At 42.3% G+C, this 23,035-nt stretch overlaps 1 protein-coding gene across 2 annotated transcripts in view; it reads right to left on the bottom strand.

The window, feature by feature from the left end:
- The window catches only part of LOC121295549 (protein kinase C alpha type), a 103,321-nt gene that overhangs the window by 30,073 nt on the left and 50,213 nt on the right, over positions 1–23,035 (bottom strand). For both annotated transcript variants that reach the window (XM_041220322.1, XM_041220323.1), the window contains exons 4-5: positions 3,990–4,101; positions 2,985–3,113 (exon numbers count right to left, since the gene is read on the bottom strand). In XM_041220322.1, the coding sequence (XP_041076256.1) occupies positions 2,985–3,113; positions 3,990–4,101 (241 nt within the window). The remainder of the gene's footprint in view (positions 1–2,984; positions 3,114–3,989; positions 4,102–23,035) is intronic.

The following is a 23,035-nucleotide window of genomic DNA, read 5'->3' as shown; positions in this document are numbered from 1 at the left end:
ATTCTTATCAGATTCTTATCTGTGGTAAAACTCTAATTGATGTACTAATTAATATGCTTGAGACCAAGTTTACCAAAACACACATCAAGACTAGCAAGAAGGATCTTTGGTACTTGTTGGAGCTGTTAAATGAATCCTGTATTTTTTACACTGTGTTGTAAATTGGGCCGTTAATGTTTTCTGTTACATATTGCTTTTTTGCTCTTCCTAACTTGTTCTTCACCCCTTCACCTCTGTGAAAACAGGCGTTGCTTTTTCTGAATCTGTCGGTACAGTCTCTGATAATCAAAACGCAATGCGTGTGAGAAGTGGAACTCACAGAACAAGTGGGACTCACAGAAAACATGTTAGTAAAGAAAGATTCGATTGCACAATACAGGACTAAAAACGACTAGAGAAATAGATTTTGCATTTAGTTGTCTACCAAGTGTGAAGCCACTATCTCAAAATATCCCCCGTCTTTAAATCTGTAAACCAAAAAGTGAATTAAGCGCAACATGACACCCACCTTGGATTGCAGTGGCTTGTAAAAGGTTCTCTCGTGGGGATGCTTAATTCACTTGAATATCTGCTTCGCACAATAAACAGCTTTGCAATGAGATGCTGTCAAATACTGTGTTTTTGTTCTGGTAATTGCTCCACGCCAGGTAAGGGGATCTTTTTAGGGCCATTGACTGTCCCCTGAACAATGGTGAGACTGTCAGCTTCAATTCACCCTTTGAAGGGGATGAATGCGGTACCATTAGTTTGCAGCATGTCAATACTAGATCAATACCACCCATAAACAGAACTGTCTGAAAAGAACAACTGCCTTACTGCTTTCCTGTAATTGACAGTGTTGTAACTCATTGCAAAGCCGACTGTCATTACAGAGCATTGCTTCCACTTTCACAATAAAAAAATTGCTCATTACTCCCTCAGCTCTGTGTTTCCGAATAAACAGAAACAGGCTCCACCGAGCAGAGCACCGCAGAGTGGCGTCCACGCTGCGAGGAATATTTAACAAGGCAAGACAGCTCCACATCTTGCTGACCTTATTCTAGGTAATATTTCAAGCTTTGCATGAAGTTCATTACGCCCCGCTCTGCATAGCGCTGAACGCTCTTTCTGTGGCATTAACTGATTCCGGTACGGTGCCAAGGACAGTGGATGTGTCCCTTACACTGTGCAAGGATAGAGAAAAAATTGACTCATGCACCTTAGCACGTCTAGTCTGTCTTCATATTAGCCGTATTCTATCTGTACAGCTCAGTGGCTGGGGCATAAAAATGTAAATCGCTCTGATTCTTACAACTGTATTGTTATATTCCATGCTGATTTTTTTGCATATTTATTTATTTATGTATGTATTTATTTATTTTTCAAATATGGATTCAACTCTTCTGGTTTGATTATCACTTGTTTTTATTTGCTGGCTAAAGCTTTGGATCGAACAATAAGCGCATGGTTTGCGAATCATCTGGATTCAAAACATCAAAGGAGTTAAGAATTTGGTGCTCATAAAGACAGTAGGCCAGGGTGTTAGGAAAGCTACTGCATTCAACCAGATCAACCTGCTACAGACATTACCAGCCAGGAATTCCACGTCTGTGTGGGCGAGGAATCGTCGTTGTTATTTCAATTGGAAGAGCGTTTTCAAATAGGGCACACACATAAACAAATGGACGGTCAAAGTTCTTTTTGCAAGTGAACAGTAAGACACAGCAGTACCCTGAAAGTCCCCACTGTTCTAACACAAAGCTTCTCTAGCGGTTGAATTCCAGCCACATCCATCAGTTCAGCACAATCGCTACCGACTCTACTCCAGATCCCATTAGTACCCAGACCATTCATTCTGGGCTGCAACTACATGCACTGCCTCCTCTGTAGCTCCAGACTGGGCACCAATAAATGTTCAGGAAACAATCTAATCAAACCCTGGCCTTTCATGACAAACACTGTGCAAACTGGGACTCCCATCTTACCTTTTTTGGTCTGCATGGTATCAGATTCTCTCAGTTACATTTCCTTTTTAATAAACAGCCACACAGATGGCAGAACAACTACTGTTGTATTTTCAATAGTCGTGGTGAAAGTGAAAGCTAAGGGACCAGCAATTGTGCACAGTGAACAGCACTCCATATTCAAAGAGCAGGCCTTGCCAGTACATAACCAGCAGCCACTGTGCAAGCCTCCCCACTGGAACCATTACTACATACTGATGTTTACAGCCGTTTCTTTTTCTTCTATTTCTTCATCTGTCATCTCTTTTCGAAACAGGCTGTATAAATTAGTACACTTCAATTATCTGAGGGGGATTATTATAAACCTAAATAAACAAAAGCATCTAATTGCATTGCACAGCTGTTATCTTGATACTTATACGCATATTACAAAGAAGCTCATTAAACTGTATCCCAATGGCAAGCTTTTCACAACGATACTGTTCTCTACACACACACTCACTCTCACGCATGCATGCATGCACGCACATGCAAGCACATGCACGCATGCACATGACTGTTATTCCATTAGGACATGACACTGTGCTGCATCGACAGCCCCCCCCCCACTCCTCCTCTGCTTTGATCCCTATCTCTTTCTTTCCCATCTTTTTTTCATTACCATTTTATTCTGACTTTATTTCTTCTTTTAATTTCCTCAAGCCTGTTTCATTATGTTTCCTAGTAGGTATATTTATCATCTGTCATCGCAGATTTATCCGATGGCTACGATTTCTGGGGGGCATTAAGGAAACCCAGATAAGACATCTTTCATTTTTCAGAAATATTAAGTAAGAGAAGTAAAACCAATCAGACACTAAGTCTGATTTGTTTTGGCTAGCGTCTAGAGTGCACTTCTTCAGTTTCAAGCAGAGCGACGTTGATGAAGGCACCAGCTGAAGCGCCTGTCTGCTTGACTTAGTACCTTATAGTCTTACCTTGCCATTGCGATTGAGCGTTTTGAAGGTATGGCTGATACACCAGACATCTGGGTTCACATACCTGTGACGTGCAGCTTGTCTCCAGTCACTTCGATCTTCAGAAACAGCCGCCCTCTTCTCTCCGTGAAGTCGGTGCCACAGAGACTGGGCACGTTCATTACACACACCTTGTGGACATTCATATCACAAGCTGGGGAGAAAGGTGGTGGGGTGGAGGTCAGTTTGCAGTGTAAAGGCAACAGGACAGAAACCAAACAGGGAGCAGGTACGACTGTGGTAATAAACATGCTCCACTTTGTGACCCGAGTGTGGCTTTCAATCGCTTTCTCCAGGCTCGAATGAAGATATCAGCAGACACTAACACCAAGTTTCACGATTTTTACCTAGACTGTGTTTGAGGCAGGTCAAACAAAAAGGATGACGTCACTTTATAAACTTACAGAGCACCCCCGTGTATTTTAAAAAACTCCAAAAGAAATGATAAGATTGGCACAGAAAATAGATGGAAACACAAGCAAGTGCCGGAGGTGACAAAGTGGAGCCTTTGACTGTTTTAATAACTCAGGGCAGACCCTCTCTCTGCCTAACACACAGCGCGTGTGAACGTGTGACAACCAGCATGTGAAGTCAATTCAAACAGCGCTTAACTTCCTTTAACAAGGAGACTGCCATGACTGTGAACCCGGGGAGAGGCATGCCCGTGACTGGAATGCAGACCGCGCTTGTTATTAGCACCAGCCTGGTATTTCTCAGCGGAGTCCCTGCAGACATCATTTAGTTCTAACGGCTCTCTTCATTAAACGACTGCGCTGGTCTCAGGGGGTCATTAATTGCATTTATTTTGTAATCTTCCGAGATCCAGCAATGCTAATAAAACTGACATGAGTTACAATGAACTCTGAAGTCTGAATTCTTAATGAGGAATTGAAGAAAAAATATTTCAAATGTGTTACAACTTACAGCATGTAATGCATCGAATTGCTGAATTTCAATTTGTCCAGCACTCGGGGATTACAAATCAGTGTCAAGCTTATTAGTTTGCAGGCTAACTGAAAACAAAACCTACTGTCACATTTCATCCCTTGGTGAATGAGTCCGTAGAGTAGTGAGCCGCAGTGATCACAAAACGTGGGGCTTCCATATGTGTGGATTTTAAACTTGTGCTTGCTTCTAGGATCCTGCAAAGAGAAGAGAATGATACTTTTAAATATACAGACACCTTACACTTACTAATGTTACATCACTAACAACTGTATACCAATAACAATGCTTTGTGCATTTCGTGTTCAGTACATATTGCTCTTGATAGTTTCTACAGTTATTTCAGCATGTTTGTGATGTTCAGAGAAGTACTGCAGCAGGTAAACTAAATTTAGGAAGCCTAAAGCTTAGATTGCTGACTCAGTTTGCCCTGTACTTAATGGAGATGTACAATCTTAACTCTGACAGACTCAAGACAACTACAATTATTTTTTTATTTTTATTTTTTTATTGTCAGTTTGCGTCTGGAATTCACTTTTGGTTATCAAATCATTCTTTTAATATGCTCCCTTTGAGAGACAAAAATCACACAAAAGCCAACAGACAATCATTTATGAGGAGCACTGGGTCTCATTGCTGGAGAGAGGAATGCGGCCTGCGCTTGCAACCCTGGTGTTTGGTCATTGCAAAGAGCACTAAAGGGGTATCTGTGGACAAACAAGTACACAGATATTACATAAGGATATGGCAGCCCTTTGTTTCAAGAACAACTCTGGTATATTTTTCGCAATCTCAGCTGAGACGCAGCAATACAATTCCTACTGCAGTAGCCTGTAACCTAACTGCAGTGCCTCCTGCAGACAGCAGCTCTGCATGTACCAGAGATTTTACCCACTGAAGTACCGAGTCATGCGGCGCATGAAGGTGCAGCGCTGGTCTCCTGCTCCAGTGTCATGCCGGGGAACTGTCTGCTGAACACCCAGCACACACCACTGTAAATCTCAGCTGTCACTCAAGCCTTGAAGCACCGAGGCAAAGGATCTTGGGTAGCCCCTGAGCACCCAGGATGCCCCCTGGCACAGCAGACCAGGTTGGCAGACTAATTATTAAACTAGAAACTGGAACTGGAATCCTAGGAAATTATAATTTCTACTAAACAAAGAATCTACTTGTGTTAAGATTCAGAGATTGAGAGCCATTAAAACCAGAGGTTCCAACTTATGCAAAACAGAGAGAGAGTATGATGCAACCTGTCAAGAACAGACTCACACTTGATCGGCCAGTATTCATTCCCTGATCTTTCAGTCGCTGGAGCTAAAAACGCTTCCTGCATTCCTTTGAGATTTGCATCATATGGCCTGTTACACGCTAACAGGTAATTTATGACTTTAATGCTGCATGTATTTTGAATCAGATATTCAATAGGAGGTTATTGCTAGAAACATTATTTAGGGTTTCCGCAGCTTGTTCTGTGTGTCTGCATGTTCTAAGACGGGGTCATACAATTCAGAACGGTAGAACATGCAGAAAACACAAAGTACAGAACCTGTGATTGTACCAAAGAGCCAAAGCTTTCCTGTTCCATGACCTTTTTCTGCTGAAACATTATCCCTGCAGGGTGAACATCATCACACTAGATGCTCACATTTTTTTAAGGTCTTTTATTAGCCCAGACACTGCATTGTAATATTGGTCAGCTATTCAACTACAACTACAGTTGGCCAAGGCTAGCGATAAATATTGTCTTTGAAACTAGACTTAAAACATTAGAGATCAAAGTTTTACCACATTCTCCCTGCTGTACTGGATGCCAGCTTTCTCCTGAACAGCAATTGAAAATCACTTTTTAAACCTCTCCTGGTTGTTTAGATATGTATTTATCCACATGATATGTTGTATCTCTTTAATTCAGTCAGTCTATGAAGGAACCAGCTCCCTGGGATAATGACGGATTCATTGTATCAACATACGCGTCACGTTTAATCGATTTGTGTGCCGAGAGAAAAAAAAAAGCTGAATTAACACAGAACACTATCCGTATTTAAGCAGGATGGGTATTAATGCTTTCCTCGTGTGGAGACATTACCTATTGATTAGTGCTTTGAGAAAAAGCCGTTAAACTGCAGATAAACAGCTCAGTTTACCATGTGTACTTCACTGACATTGACAATATGGGCGTCCTCTTTCAGAGCACAATACTCGTTGCCCACCATTGCTTTCTCCTCCACACATGATGAACGATCAGGGAGTTTGAATCCCTAACCCATTAACTACAGAACCTCTCAGATGAACATCCCACCCCAGCAGGTGCATCTCCCTGTTCCGTGGTGCTCTATACTTTTGTAAGGGAGTCCTGCTATTTGGCTGCAACACCAGTGGATGGTAGCGCTTGCGTTCTCCAGATGACTGCTGACCCACAATGTTGGAATGATGCTTTTCAAAACCCTTACAGCTACAGATGGCATATGTTCCTCAAGTCACCTTTGTTTTTTTTTTTACCTGATTTTCAGAAGTGCGAGTCACCTGAGCAGTCCAGCATTGCTTTTAGCCTCATCGTTTTCCCTTGACAAAGGAAACCTCTCTCTTTGTTTTTCTCGCTTGTTTGGCGCTCTGTCACTCCGCTCCCCGGCTCACAAAGCCCTGTCTGTCTGAGTGTCTGAACTTCCATCACTCATCGAGTCGACACAGAGCACCCCCCGAGCCGTCCTGCTGTCACCCCGAGTTGGGTAGGGGTTACCCTCTCAGTCCAGTGTTCCTGCTCTATGCACAAGCCGTGCGATGACATAGGGCCTGGCCTGGCTGTGCCAGCGGATCACCAGTGACCTGCTCATCCTGTGTCACTGATCAGAGGGGTTTGGAACGGGGCCAGCAGCAACTTCTCGGAGGCAGGAAACCGTTAACACAATTCATTGTTACTGACACAGCTATTATTAGCATGCATAGTCATGTTTCTCCCCCCCCCCCACTCTGCTGTGACATGTCATAATTACAGAGCTGTCATGTAAAGACTGAGTCTTTGAGTGAGTCATATCTTTTGGCCCCACTGAGTTTGTGTTTTTTGTTTCTCATAGACTGAACAATGACAAAGGCCTCACCAAGATACTAATGACTTAATGAACAGCCGGTTGCTGTAGCAGTGCTATATTTAGCGGTCATGCACAATACATACTGTACACGATGTGAAACCGGACGGCAGGCAACACAATTCTCAGAGCAAATGATGCTAGCTGACACATGCTGGTGAGATTTGTCCCTGTCCTGAGTGATGAATTGCAATGATTCTGGTCTACTCTGTTCTTTCTTGAACGCCCCCAGTATAGTTCTCAGACTGGCCCTGGAGTTACGTTTGAATTACAGCAGCTTAGTCCATTAGAAAGTACAGAGTTAATTAATAGAGGAAAAAAAAGAAGCTAGCAGCAGTTCTGCAAGATTTGAGAAGACGTGACCTTATTATGAATCCCCCAGAGATGTTTATCGTTTTTTTTTTAGATCCAACAGGAGAAATTGGGTTCTATTTAAGAGAAAAAGCAAATGCAAGTTTGAATTAGTCAAGAGCCCTATAGCCCTCTATTTATTAGCAGACACAAGATACAGTTAGAGTTAGGAGCAGTAGTTGAATGAGGCAAGGTATGGATCAGTTCAGTGCAGGTGCAAGCTGATGTAAGAACTGGTACAGATGCATGACACCTCCTTCAGCACTCAGCTCGCAATGCACGGTACGTTCGCTGAACACAGCCTTTCTTTTTCTCTTTCTAGAAATGAGGATTCCTATTATTGAAAAGAAGAACCACAAAGCTGTCACTGTACTTTCACCCCAGAGCGTTCTTCTGGTTTAACCTCAGGAGATAATTATGCCAGACGGGCGAGGACTGGGAATTGCTTCTCACTTTCGACTCAAACTGACCTGCTCAGCATGCCTTGCTCACACCCTCACATTCTCTGACTGCCATCACATCAGGCATGACTGACCCTTGGTGCCACTGCAGGGTAAACACTGCTCCATGGTGTCAGTCCGTGTCAGACCGGCTGCCTGTTGTACAAGCCTGCTTAACAGAGCTCAGTATACACTGGAGACATCACGGCCATGTCACATCTTATAAAACAGAAGCCTCTGCTGTTGATCCAGCTCATGTGTTTCTTTGTTTATTTGTTTCTTTGCTTGTCTGTGAAGTAGGACGTCGAAGTTACAAACCCACCCTTACAAACTGGCCACAGCGCACACCAGCCGGTCAGGCTGTCAAACACCATTCCCAATGGTCCGGTATCGTACCCAACACAGCCAGGTTTACTACTGGTCTGTGCTGACTGTGTGCAGACCCGGTATATCAAACCTGCCCTGGGCAAGCCGACCCCTGCAAAGAGAGACCAGACTGAGCTCACAGCAGACCCTGTCAGGGCTCAAGTAGGTGTAAATGTAAGCAGTTAGTTACCAAAAAAAACACAGACTACCTTGTGTCATGATAGACATCCTTTCGATGTCTTTAGGTAGGCACCCTGTACTCTGACTACAAGAACATATCTGCATTCATTTGGGTTCTTCAATAATGAAACGGAAAACAAAATAAATAAGACATACGACAGCTGTTTTGTGAGATAAGAGTTTCCCTCTGATCGAGTTTTCCTCTGGAAAGCTTCCGCTGTAGTTGCCTGTTTCAATACATTAATAAAAAAACCCATAATTCCTGGAAACACTTCAATTCAGTTTACTGTACTCAGCAGCCACAAGTACACTCAGCAACGCTTTCTACAACTTTATGAATTGCTGAACCAGTTCTCTGATTTACTTTCATAAAATGCCACAGTTTAATTGGGCGTCCGTTAAGCTTTGTCCCTGCAAAAAACATGATTGCAATTCCAGCTGTTAACAGACAGGGGGCAGCAAATACACATCCTGTTTGTCAGGCATGCCAGCGATTTACCCTGTGCTGAATTCACTCTTACAACTTTTTATGACACATTAAGAATAATTGCTTTGAAAAACAAAACAATAGAACAGAGTGGCTATTTTGAATGTATATGGAAACAAATTGAAAGTCGTTCCAGAAAAATGACAAAGTGTATGAGCATGAACATTGCGTAATATTAACGCATTACAATAAATTGATACGAACTGTTATGCAATAGAAGCTGTGCTGTTAAATGCAGCACAGAACTGTAATTAATAACACCATCCACTGTACAGTGCATCCCATAATACAGAGAATCGAAGGTTCTTGAGTAAACTACAAACACTGGATACAATGTATAAGGACTAGGAATAGGGTTAGGGATAAAGTTAGGGTTAGGGAATCTCACCCATAACTTTAAACACACAATACAAAAATACAGTCCATTAAATAATCTGTTTGGGGGGGGTTTACAAGTTTTCTGAGACCGCCCAATTAAAAACATATCTGTTACAGCTCAGTCAGAATCTTTAGAAAGTTAAGCGCGTACACATCAGCGCCTGGAATTCGGCATGTTGTATTTGCTGTTGGCTATTAAGACAGCACAGTCCCCATCACATCCCTGATGAAAGCAGCTTTGTTTTAATTGCACAGTGCCCCGAATCCCAGGCTCTCACAAGCTCTCTAATTAGCACAGCAACAGCCCCTCAGCACTGCACTGTACACTAGTTAACGGGAGTGATGCAGCCAGCTGCAGTTAGTCACGTCCGCCCACACACAGCTGATACACATGGACTGGATTTCTCAGCAATCACGGGTTATCCTTTAATAATAAATGTCTCACTGCGCTTACTCCTGCACCTCTCTCTTTCTCTTTCTTTCTTTCTTTCTTTCTTGTATCGTTATTGAGGGAGAGGTGTTATAACAGTATCATTATTGAAAGGGGGTGTTATAACAGTATTATTGAAAGGGAGGGGGTGTTATAACAGTATCATTATTGAAAGGGAGGGGGTGTTATAACAGTATCATTATAGAAAGGGAGGGGTGTTATAACAGTATCCTTATTGAAAGGGAGGGGTGTTATAACAGTATCATTATAGAAAGGGAGGGGGTGTTATAACAGTATCCTTATTGAAAGGGGGTGTTATAACAGTATCCTTATTGAAAGGGAGGGGGTGTTATAACAGTATCCTTATTGAAAGGGAGGGGGTGTTATAACAGTATCATTATTGAAAGGGAGGGGGTGTTATAACAGTATCCTTATTGAAAGGGAGGGGGTGTTATAACAGTATCCTTATTGAAAGGGAGGGGGTGTTATAACAGTATCCTTATTGAAAGGGGGTGTTATAACAGTATCCTTATTGAAAGGGAGACAAGCAGAGTTCGCAGGGGCAACTTATCTCGTGGTTAATAGTTTGTACATCAGACTGAGTTGTGTGCCCGCAGCTGGGTTCAGAGCGGTGTCGCTGTGACCAACGCACGCAGCGTGGCACTGTAAGCAGTGTAACTGAAGTCACACAATCTCTGGACCCAGACTGCTGCAGAAGATGAGAAAGGGCTGAGCAGAAAGTAAAGAAATACTATTGGAGATGCAAAGAGGGGTGTGGAGGGGTGGGAGGTTCAGAGTTCAACGGACGACCTCCGTTCCAGCTGTGAAGCCACTCTTTTTCCTCAGCTGGCCCAAAGCCACGGATGTTCCCAAGCTACTGAACTCTGGAGACAAGTGGAGAACAGACGGAACTCATTGAGCGCTTGACCAGTAGGAGTCACTAGTGTGCGAACATTCCCAAGTCAACTTTCCTCTTTAACACCATGGGAGCGCAAAGGCCAATGCATCGCTCCCTGGGGGTCTCCAGTCAAGATCGGCAACTTAGATTCGAACCACACTCTCATTACTCTCCCTGCCCTGCCTTTACTTAGGTAGGCCATTTATGAATCTAAATGCATTTAACCACAGAGCATGTGTCAGCTGCTATCTTCAATTATGATATATCTTTCACTTCATTATTACTGTTTCCTCATTTGTTTTTCTTTTTTTAATGAATCAGAAACAATATCCCTGGAAGGAGAGAAAGCAAACACAGCCTAGGCTAGCAGCGACATTTCCATTATTGCTTTCTCCCAGGCTGACGAACAATGGGATTAAAGATTATTTAAAAAGCACATCAGAGGAGACATTGAGGTATTAGCAGCTTAGAAGGGATGAACATAACTCCCATTGTAATGGCTCTGCACTGTGTTCCTTACAGAGAAAAAATGCATGAATGACAACTCTGTTTCATTTTCAACTGTGTCCTCAGGTCCTGCTTTCTGTGCTGTGTTAGTGTTACTGTAAACATGTTTAACCTTTTAGCAAAACAGTCCTTCCTTCCTTCCTTCTTTCTTTCTTTATTCATTAATTCACTTACTTTTAACAACAAATGATGGGGTGTCCAGGTTTTGGCCTTGGTAGAATCACATATAATACCAGCCCTGACACAACCCTCAGGCTGCTGTTTTGTACGGCCTTGGCTCACAAAGAGGTGGCTCTGACAGAGGGGTGTGTGGGTAATGTAATGCAATGCAATGCAATGCAACGCAATGCAAACCACCACTGGTGTGCTGCTGAAATGAAAACTCCTAACAGGCAGTGAAGGAAGCTGTTTTAAATATCCTCAGTATTCATGCAGTTCTGCCATACTGAATAATGAATGAAACAGTGAACCTGCATACAATATCATTTTATTACTTACTGGAAGCGCTTTGACAGGGAAAATGATTTGGTATCTTTTTAAGTAACATGTTGCTAAAGCGAGCTTTTCAGCTTCCTGTTCAATCTGAGCTTGACAAGACCTCTCAATTCAGGCTGAAATTATCACAGACTTCAGGGCTTCTGAACTCTCCCACTTTGAAATTCAAAGCTACATGATTTCAAACAGGCCTCTGCCTTGTCTTAGTGTTTACTAATGATTGGCTGCCTGTCAGTTTACACAGGGAATAATAATACGCTATTTCTTTGCAAACTTCTGCAACCCTTATGAGATTTCTTTTTAAGTCAGCAAAACACACGTGCACAACACAAGTCTTCTAATATAAGTTGACTGCACTATCATTGAATTGCATGGAAAGGCAAGAGCTGGACATGGACTGCAAACTGCATGGTGCAAGGATAAGTGTCTTACCATCAAACAAAAGAGCATGCTCTGTAGTGGAGTGGCGAGTACGTGTTGTATGCTGATGTCAGCATGTTTAACTCAACAGCTGCTAGGAGGAGATCAGTACATTGTTTTAATAGCCAGGATGTCCTGTACAGTATATAACTGTAATGGAAGTCACAGGATCATTATCACCGTATGGTTAAAAACACAGCATCTCCTGCAAACACCAAGCCTCAGTGATCAGCACACATGCACAAGGATGTTGGTTTATCAATGTCTACATCCTAGTGGGGAATGTGACACTAGCAGACTTGTTGGTATGTCACTTATTACTTTACTGCAGTGTTCGATACTAAAAGCTGTAGTGAAAACTGACAGAGTTAAATACTGCATGGATAACCCCTGTTTTCTCAGCCTTATTCATGACTAAATCATCAAAGAAAAAAACATACCTTTCAGCGGAAATGCAAATTCACAGCACTAATTTATAAGACACCAGGAAGTACTAATTAGAATGATTGTGTTGTTTCACCATTTCCATTAATGATTCAGTAATAGCTATAAATAAAGGAGCAGGTGAGTGGGCTTTACCTACCGTGAGACTTAAGTGGAGCCAGAGGTGACTGAACAGCGGTCTTTAGTGGCTCAGCCTCTCCTCCTTTGCAAATCCAGCTGAGGTTTGAGAACGAGATTGCACTACTGTGCTGTAGTCTCAATACGATCTGTGTACAGTATTACATTATAACACTAAAGTAATCTCTGTGGCTTTCAAGCAATAAATCTGGGGAAACACGGGGCTGTATTCATCACAGATCTTACACACAACTGCAATTTAAATGAAGATGCTTCTTTCATTTTGTGTTCAGATGAAGGCTTTTGAAAGGAATGCATTTCAGATTGGATTACTGTGTGGTGCTATTACAAAAAGGGTATAAAGCAAGCGTCTCAAATTAATCTTGTTTCATAATACATAATATAATACCTGATGATGGACTGCAAAGTACTGAAAAATGATTATATATTAAACTGACAAATTTGTTACGTTGCTCTGAAGCGCAGTCTACTCTGCAGCTCTGATACTGAACTTCCTTCAGCGCTCGTGGCGAGTCAAGTGGTACAGCACAAAACAATAAAAGCAAAAACAATAAAATAACCTGCAGGATTTTAACTTCTAAGTGCTTTCTCTGGCTGTGCTGGGAAAGAGAACCCACAAACCAAGCCTGAGAATAAAAACACAGGAAGTTCAATACTTGAAAGCAGAAAGAGGATAGAGCATGGATGGTATCCAACCACTTCCAACTGAATAATCCTCTTCTCTTTACAAAACCAGACCATGGCAACTCTCCATACGCGAGCCCCAAACCACACCAGTCACCATGATCTCTCTACATGCAAACGCTCAACACACTTCTGCGTTAAACCCCCCCCCCCCCCCCCCCCCCAAAAACAAAAAAAACACATGAGCGGAGATCAGGGTTTGTGTGCAGGAGGAGGCTGGATAATGTATAACCTCAATTAAAATACTGTACGAGAGTCTCAAGTGGCCACCCAGGCTGCAACATGAGGCATTCATTTAATCCAACGCCTGTCAAGTAAACCCCCATCTCCCTTGCTGAACCCAGTCTGTGAGTGACTGTTTACCATCCACAGGCTCCATCTCTCCAGCGGCAGTGCAGTTGAACCACACCACTGACGATGTGAAATGCCATTTCAGAGGCACTTCTGCACGGCGGGGTTGTATCAAAGCTTTTAGCTTCATTAACACTAAAGCGTGACAACAAAACCGCTAATGACAATCTGGGCATCAGACTAATACATACTAATTGGTGCACTTACTCTCACCGGCACTAGTTTAAACACGTCTCCGAATACACCTACTGTACATTGTGACAGATATGAATGCGTAGACCACATCTGTTCAGATGAAATACAGACCATTCTGTGGAAGACGCTGAGCCATGTTGACACATTGCTTGCTCCATTTTATACCACTTGTTCTGGAGGTTATTCTTAATAAACAACTAACAGAGGTTGATTTCAAGAGCTCCTACATGCACTAGTTCTCCTGGCTTAGTTTAAAGAGAGCAATCTCCTGTTATTACTGTGTAACTGAAAGCTTGTGAGCACCACCTACGAGGAATGGTGGGCTTGCTGCCTTGTGGAGAGGAGAACAAGAGAGATGCAAAACCCTTGATATAGAGCATTGTGTTTCATACCCAGTGGAAGCATGACTAGTACAGAGCGCATCAGAAGCAGGGGTCTAGAAACTCCATGTAAACTGCTCTGCAGTGGACAGGCTTCATCAAGCTGCAGGTGGCCCCTGCCATCAGACAGCAACGGAGTCTGCTAAAGATAGACTGAGCTGGGAGATTGATTACAGACAGCTTCGCTAGCACTGGGCACTGCACTTAAAGCCATGTCAGAAATGACTTTTAAAAGCAAAACAATTAAATGCAGAAGAGAGAGAGAGGACAGAAGTGTAGGAAGTGTTAAGTCAGTGGAACGTGAATGGTCTGTTGAAGTTGTTATAGAAAAGCAGGATTTAAAAGCGTGGTTTCTTTAATTGCACAGAAGCTGTGGAAAAATATTTGGCTGTTTTCAATATTTCATGGATGCAAGGGTTCAGAATTGTTTTGCAAACAGTCTCTAAGGTCCTTCTCCTTTCAGCCCCAAACCCTAAATCCTTACTTGACCCCAAAGAAGGGATTTAACATCAGGAAGTAAGCCGTACACATTCAATATTAAGAAGATGTTGGTCTACCATGATTCAAAATACACTCTTTCCACACTTCTTTCGAAATGCACAATGTGATATTTGCAAAGTAAATGGCAATGAATGGCCGGTGATGTGTGTGGGATTAACCTTCAGCTGTAAAGGGTTAAAGTGGGGATAAGTCAGCTTTATTTGGTGCACATGCTCATCTAGACAAAGTGCTCAATAAACATGTTATTCAGCGGGGGAGCAATTCATGTCTGGGAATGACTGATTCAGAGGTTGCCTATGTTTAATATAGAGATACCTGTGTGGGCTGAAGGAAAGTTGAACTCATTTATGGGGTGCAAGAGTATGCTTTGTATGTTTCTCAAAACGCCTCTATCCACCAACACAGCACCGCTGCATCTTAACCCAGATGAAAGAACAGAAAAGACGGCATCATACTGGGTGCAAACCAGGCAAGTGGAAGCAAACCAAAAGCGGAAGGGTATTATTTGCTCATACTGTACACTGAGGTGCAGCACACAGTGAGTGACCCTTAACTGAGATCAGAGGTTGGGTACGGGTGAAACTGACTGCTTTTCATGTTGTATCAGAAGGCCTCCTCGTTGCTCTGCAGTAAGCAAATTTGCATAACATTGTGAATGGAACATTCATAAGACTGATGCTGTAGCTTGATTTTAAGTGACTGCGCCACACAACGTCTGCAGCTCCCGAGTGCACCATGAATCAAGCACCTCAGGTCAGCCCAAAACAGACAGAGCAATCGGATCCTATATCTCTCGCAGTGAATGCTTATCAGACCATACACTGGAATGCTGATAGATCTCGGTGTACAAATTGCTTGTTTACAGAAAACTCCGCCTCTTCTGCTCTCCCATCATCTGTTTGTAAGAAATCTGCATGCTGTACCTTGTCTCCTTCGCTTCATTATGTAGTCAGTGTGTGCATTTCCCTTGCACTCCAAAGTGCCATTCAGATCTTTCATCACTTACCTTTGGTGTCCAATTCTAGTTTTAGATCTAGACTACCCTTCAACAAGCTTCCAGACACCCTCTGTCCAAAACAGTACCAGTACATGCTGGAGGGTGGTTTAGTTCTTCTGTGAATTCTGCTTTTAGAAAGATGATGTCTTTTGAAACCTACTTGTCACTTTGCAGCACAGAAATAATTATCCTGATGTGCACTACTTGTAGCAGAAGGTTATTCAGAAACGAAACCCAAAAATTCATTCTACAGGGGATACTTTAAAACTTGGTATGGGCAAGAAAAATCAGTTACCTACCTTATGCATTATTCTTTAGATCAATTTGTATGTAATTTATTAGTTTCAGTCATCACATCCCAGAGACTTTTAAGCTATCAAATTGTCTGCAAGACTATGTGGTATTTCTTTGTGATGTACTTCCACAAGTGTTGCAGGGGGACAGGTTAGTGGTTACACTCTGGTGTATCCATTGAACCTAGAAAGAAGACATGTTTGAGAGCTCTATAGAGGCCTGTGATGAGTCAAAGGGATTTCGGTCTGTGATTCAGCCTCCCGACAGTAGATGGCATCAAACCAACTCGGGACTTCCCTTACCAAGATCTCGTGACCATGGCAAAAGTCATCTTTTTGAGGGGCGGCACCTTGGTGAGGGGCGGAAGTACGAGTATGTAAATTCCAGCCACTGGAGTCAAGTGAAGGATAAGGACACTTGTCAGTTGGGGATTGGTGTTCCACTGAATACAGAGGCGGGACATTACATACTAAAGGGAACGTACTACTGTGTTCGGGGTTGGTCCGAAAGTAAAATAGGAGGAGTAACGGGTGGAGGGAGAGACTAGTTTGGTGCAGCGGGATTTTAAAAAAAAAACACTAACATTTCTTTTGTCTTTTTTTGTTTATGTATGGTTCACCACGAAGACGATTAAAGACGAGTTCTCACGATCTGTTTTGGATTTCACCCCTGCACTCCTTCCCTCACACCACTTTGTTTTCTTTTGTTATTTAATTATTTTGTTGTGTATAGATAATAAAAATAAATTATTTTATTTCTGTACCCATAAATTACTGTCTGGACATGCCATTTAATACACTCTCGCCTCACAAGGCCACATTTTTGCTTTAAACCTTTTTTTTTTTTTTTAAAGTCACAAGGATATGATATCTGAAACAGAGAATGATATACAAAGTAATTCTTAAGAGCAAGATGAATGCATTCATTACTTTATATATAATGGTCTCCTGAAATTATTTGCAAACCCATATGGGAGACAGGAACCTGTTTTTGGGCAATGTTTCATTGTAACAAACTCCGAAAGATTAATTAGTCTTGCAAATGTGCTAAGAGGAAAAAGCATCGATTGATCAAGCACACAGGCAGAAATCAAATTTCTCTTTGTGTTCATTCTTCTAATTAGAACTGGGGGCTTGGGTTACTCCTGGTTGATTAGTTGCACACGCTTGACTTTTCCGATGAGCACATTATTTTTTTCTTTTTGCATAATTGACTCATGTCTGAACCTATCTCTGCATTAGCCATTAGCTCCGAGACCTCGTAAACTAATCAGACAGGATTAAACTGTTATTCAGAAGACACTCTGCTGTGCAAGGGCTCTGACAAACAAAACATTTGTTTTTTAAGCTGCTGTTGGCTTACTGGGTGTGTATGAATTGTGGTACGTTTGTTTAATGGTGACACACCTGGGCAGTTTCATGACAGGGCTAGGGAACGGTGCAGTTTGCTGTTGAAACCTGAACACAAACAGTCTGATACTGACTGAGCCCAGTCATGTTATACACGGTTAGATGTGCCACTTCAGATCAGTTTCAAATTGATTTCTGCTCCGCCCCAGGAACATCTGTGTACTGTACAGCAAATCTAGTTTTGTCCACTATGTTATAACACATTTTGCTAAATTACTAACTGAAACGTTCGATTAAAAAGCGACCTGTGATTAAAATGCCCGGAGACCTGCCGATATATTCAGTGGGTAGACTTTGTCCCTGATAGAAGCTCTCCCTGAGGAACTGGCCACAGACAGCTCCTTTCAGAATAAGGGAAACCCAGGGTCTGAGGAGAAGCTCGGCTGCCATGTTCAGAGAACTCAGCTTGACGAGATCACGGCTAAGCTTCAGATACTGCTACACATCCCCACCCCACATTAAAACACTCTTGACTTTTAAAAGGTCAGACCTGCACGCTGATATTCATACAGCAATCTGTATCTCATTAAAAAGCCATCGGCTAAGCATCACGAGGTCTTACTATGCAACCCGATACCACATAACAACCAGACTGGTCTCAATAATCACTCCCAGTAGCACTGGGGTGTTTTTTATAGTGGTACTGTATAGATCATTTACATAGGGCCCTTCTCAAGATCACTAGAGCAGAGCAGTGTCTCCACACATACTGGGACAAGTTCACTAGAGCAGAGCCCAGTATCTCCACTCATACAAGGACAAGATCACTAGAGCAGAGCCCAATGTCTCCACACATACAGGAACAAGATCACTAGAGCAGAGCCCAGTGTCTCCACACATACAGGGACAAGATCACTAGAGCAGAGCCCAGTGTCTCCACACATACAGGGACAAGATCACTAGAGCACAGCCCAGTGTCTCCACACATACAGGGACAAGATCACTACAGCAGAGCCCAGTGTCTCCACACATACAGGGACAATGGGTCATAATGGTCGCTAAATGAATGGTACATTGAGGAGTCCATCCAATACAATGTCATTCTGCACGTGTGCAACCGCTCTAGGCATGGCTGTTGTATGATGCTGTATTTTGCTCTTGCGCTTCATAAAGTCCAGTGAAACCTTCTGAATAATGTTATGTTAACATACCGAATTACTGCTTTGTAGTTTTCCATATACAGTACTTAACAACAAAAATGACAAAAATTGAAAAGATATGACATTTCGAAATCTAATATGAAAAACTGTACTGTTAATATGGCTTCCAGTAGACTCTTGCGATTTCATTTTCATTGATTACATGATGTAAATAAATTATGTTCATATGTATTTCTTTTAATTATGCCTGAACCCTAAAATTCTAAGAGATGCAAAACTTTTGGTCACAGCTGTACATGGACTGGACATCCTATTTTCATTCAATTTGACTGTGAAGCAAGCCTAGTGAAGTTTATTATGCATTACTCTGTGCCTGTTGGGAGTCCTTTTCTTTTTCTATGTAATTCTGTAATAAGTGTGTGGGAGGAGGAGATATTTAGATTTCTATAAACTGCACCACTCGAACACATAAGGAGAAAACCAAGCTGAGCGGTAGATTTCCACTGTCAGCATTTTCCGCGTGACAGTTGAAGCAATGCACTGTATATAGAAGTTGCTTTTTTATTACACGCCTTTCAGCGCAGAACTTGGGCGTGCGTGGGATAACCCACTGCAAAAGAGTAACATTTCACACAGAATTAAGATCTGAATACACCTTATTTACACCAGGGATACCACTCATTCAGAAAGCGGAATACATTCGTAGCGGAGACCCTTATTTATTCCAGGGTGGTTGGCACAGCCTGCTCAATGATATACAGTAAAGAACTGAAAGGCTATGATATGGTCAGACATGCAAGTTCAAAGCTAGTTAGAGACATCCAATAGATACAAATGAATAACCTTTCCATTTATTACCATTTGTTTGAAATGGAAAAACCTGTTATTGTCTGTTGAGGCACTGTGACTCGACTGAAATGTTTGGGACGTGGTCTGTATTAAATGTCATTATTGTTTTTCTCGCTGTTATTTGCAGATTCATCGCCGTGCTGAAGTTCACTGTGGGTGGCAGATGACTAAAAGAAAAGAGGTGGGTATATAGCTGAAATGCAAACGCAGACAAAGAGTCATTATACTGAGCTGCAATGTTGCTTACACTGTAGTAAATGGCAGGGTAGGGTTAAACTGGTTCTGTCGCTTGGTGTAAACAACGCTTTACATTGTTGGCAAGCTCACCCCCCTACCCCCAACGCCCATGAAGAATTCCGGGATGTCTCGGATGTCTTTCTTCTACAGAAAGTACAACGTGTGAATGCGCTTGGGGCTCTCGTCCTGTTAAACATTTTCACAACAGCTGTTTGTTTTGTTGTAACTCATTTACCGCCCATGGCCAAATAAAAGTGAAAGCACCTGGAATGATGCGTCTCTTCCTGCTGTGTCTGAGATGGGGACAGCTTGCTGTGTGTTCACCAGCACACAGCACACAGCACACATACAGTATGGAATATTGATTTTGTGGTTTGAAAGAAAATTAAGTTTCTATTTGTTTCTTTGATTTGCATGATAGTATTACAGTCAATAATTACATGATTGGGTGGGTTCAGTATTTCCACATGCGGCACGCTTTACCATAAATATAACACTATAGGCTTGGTTTTCAATGCAGTAACTAAGCAAAACTTCACATCATACTGATGGATAAAGTGCAAGTAGCATTAGATGTCAAGGTTTTATTTGTTCACCTTTGCCATGTATATTGATGGTGTTTTGCAATAATTCTGCAGGCTCTGTGTTCTGTTGCTCAATCATTCTGAGGGGTTCTGTGTTCTATTGCTCAATCATTCTGTGGGTTTCTGTGTTCTATTACTCAATCATTCTGAGGGGTTCTGTGTTCTATTATTCATTCATTCCGATGGGTTCTGTGTTCTGTTTCTCCAACGTTGTTGTGACAGGCTAGCCTCACGGCCCAAGCTGTTACCAGAAGGAAAGAGACCCAGAGAGGAAGCTGCAGTTTCTGATCCAGTTCCACAGTTTCTGAGGCATATTGTTTGTCTCTGTGTTTCTGATCCAGTTCCACAGTTTCTGAGGCATATTGTTTGTCTCTGTGTTTCTGATCCAGTTCCACAGTTTCTGAGGCATATTGTTTGTCTCTGTGTTTCTGATCCAGTTCCACAGTTTCTGAGGCATATTGTTTGTCTCTGTGTTTCTGATCCAGTTCCACAGTTTCTGAGGCATACTGTTTGTCTCTGTGTTTCTGATCCAGTTCCACAGTTTCTGAGGAATATTGTTCGTCTCTGTGTTTCTGATCCAGTTCAACAGTTTCTGAGGAATATTGTTTGTCTCTGTGTTTCTGATCCAGTTCCACAGTTTCTGAGGCATATTGTTTGTCTCTGTGTTTCTGATCCAGTTCAACAGTTTCTGAGGAATATTGTTTGTCTCTGTGTTTCTGATCCAGTTCCACAGTTTCTGAGGCATATTGTTTGTCTCTGTGTTTCTGATCCAGTTCCACAGTTTCTGAGGCATATTGTTTGTCTCTGTGTTTCTGATCCAGTTCCACAGTTTCTGAGGCATACTGTTTGTCTCTGCGTTTCTGATCCAATTCCACAGTTTGTTATAAATGAAGAGGTCCCTACTGAATGTAGCAGAATTTGCTGAGACTGGCTGTGCCCAATGGGCTCCTGTTAAAAGCTTCTCATAAACATTTAAGGCCATTTCCGTAATGCATCGCGTTTGGTTAATAGGGTTAGAATTCTGCGCCAGGAGACAAACTGGAGATTAAATCCCTTGAGCTAGAGGATGTTGTTATCGTATCACCATGGTAACAGTGAAGCTGAGGAAATTCATTTTCTATAATGTGCAATGCAATGTCTCTTTGTAGACTTTGGGCATCTTTCTGGTTCTGCATATATAAAACCGGCAGCCTTTGACATAATGGGATTCATCAGCCAAATCAATGAGCGCCTTTAATGTTCTTTTTGAATAGCTGCTGAAAACTTTCATTTTTAATTACAAAATAAATACATAACATGTAATTTAGGGACTGGAAATGAGGAGCATGTATTACTGAAGCCTGACGCACATTAAACACAGTACCAGAACGGAAAAACGTTTACAGCCAATAAATATGCAAAGATCTCCCTGTCCCACGCAGGTGCCTCCTCAATGTGAAGCAGCGGGCAGCTCTGGGCTGACATGCTGCTGACTGCAATATATTCACAGCACAGATGGACCAGAGTGCCTGTGTGCACTCAGGGCTTACTGCCACTGAACATCGATCCAGCCGCCGTAGGTTACAGCTAAGGGCATAGGGCTATTTTGCCTTCCAAATGGACTGTTGGCAAACACAGGAGCCTTAGGAATTTGTGAGACTGGTGTGAAGACATGCTCGAGAGCAAGGCAGGGATCTAGGGTCAGTTAGTCACTGTACTTCATTACTGTACGTTTCATCTGCCTCATCATCTCCTGCTCTAGAGTCCCTCTCGGTTCTGCATGAGAAGTCCTTCCAGCCCTCACCAGCCACATAAATTCAGCATAACAGGCACTATCACAGATTGCGCCACACGTTTTCTCTCTTAAACTGGACGGCCACACCACGTATCCAAACGATCCGAATATGTTTTCCACCTTGACTTGGCAACATTTCACACCAGAGAGACAACTCAACATTCACTTATGGGAACCCCCTGTCCTTCAATACAATATGCTGCAGCACACTAGAATGACAATGCCTGTGCTCATGATGTATGAGCTATGCACATTATTATAATCGGTCCAAATGGTAAACAAATCACTTAGACTGGAGCGTAGTGAGACATCGATATTGGCACTAATTACGTTCTTCTGGAGCTTTACTACAGCTAAAGGCATTGTTAATCAATTAATGTAGCAGAAACTACTTTAAATTCAGCTTGTGCAGCCAGTGAACAGACACACTACCAACGAGAGAGGTGGGCTTGCAATGCACTCGCAGTACACTGAAACATTTTTAAAAAATCACCAAGCATTTAGAAAAACTGGATGCTGTTCAATAAAATTTATAGGGGGTGAAACTATTTAACAGATTTATGAGCTTTTGAAAAACCCTTGAGAAACCCTTGTCAAGTGAACCCCACAGCTCTCCCTGCGCTCTCGTGAGGTTGTAATCCCTGCCCCTCGTCTACGAAGACTCTCGCGTTGCAATAAACAGATGCTTCTCTACCTGTTTCTGCGAGATCTGTAACGTACGAATGACTCTGGCGATTACAAAACCCAAAATGAAAACAGCAGTTCATTATTGAACACGACATCGCTGTTTCTATGCACACTGTTGTACCAGAGTGCAACATGTCACAGCCAGCTCCTGAATCTTGTTAAAGAACAGATTGCTTGAACTGAAGAAGTAGAGATAAACAGTGACTGAATGAGTACTCCAAACTGAAGCCAAGTTGAAACAGCTCGTAACAGCTGCCAAAACAGAATTTTTCCCTTTTTCCCTATGGAAACTGCCTGCATTCTTTATGAATATCGTGGATTTACATTTGACACCAGTTTTGTGCTAACTCCCTTCCACTTAAAACGCTTTGGCAGTGTCACCTGCCCCACTGCAAAACATTCCTTCGCAAAAATCCTGTGAACCTGGAGGTCTGGATGCTTAGGTATGTCATCTTGCAGCAGGTCATGGCAA

The sequence above is a fragment of the Polyodon spathula genome, chromosome 20, assembly GCF_017654505.1.
Source record: "Polyodon spathula isolate WHYD16114869_AA chromosome 20, ASM1765450v1, whole genome shotgun sequence".
Taxonomy (NCBI): Eukaryota; Metazoa; Chordata; class Actinopteri; order Acipenseriformes; family Polyodontidae; genus Polyodon; species Polyodon spathula.
Note: the sequence above shows the minus strand (reverse complement) of the source record. Positions and strands in the feature narration are given on the sequence as shown.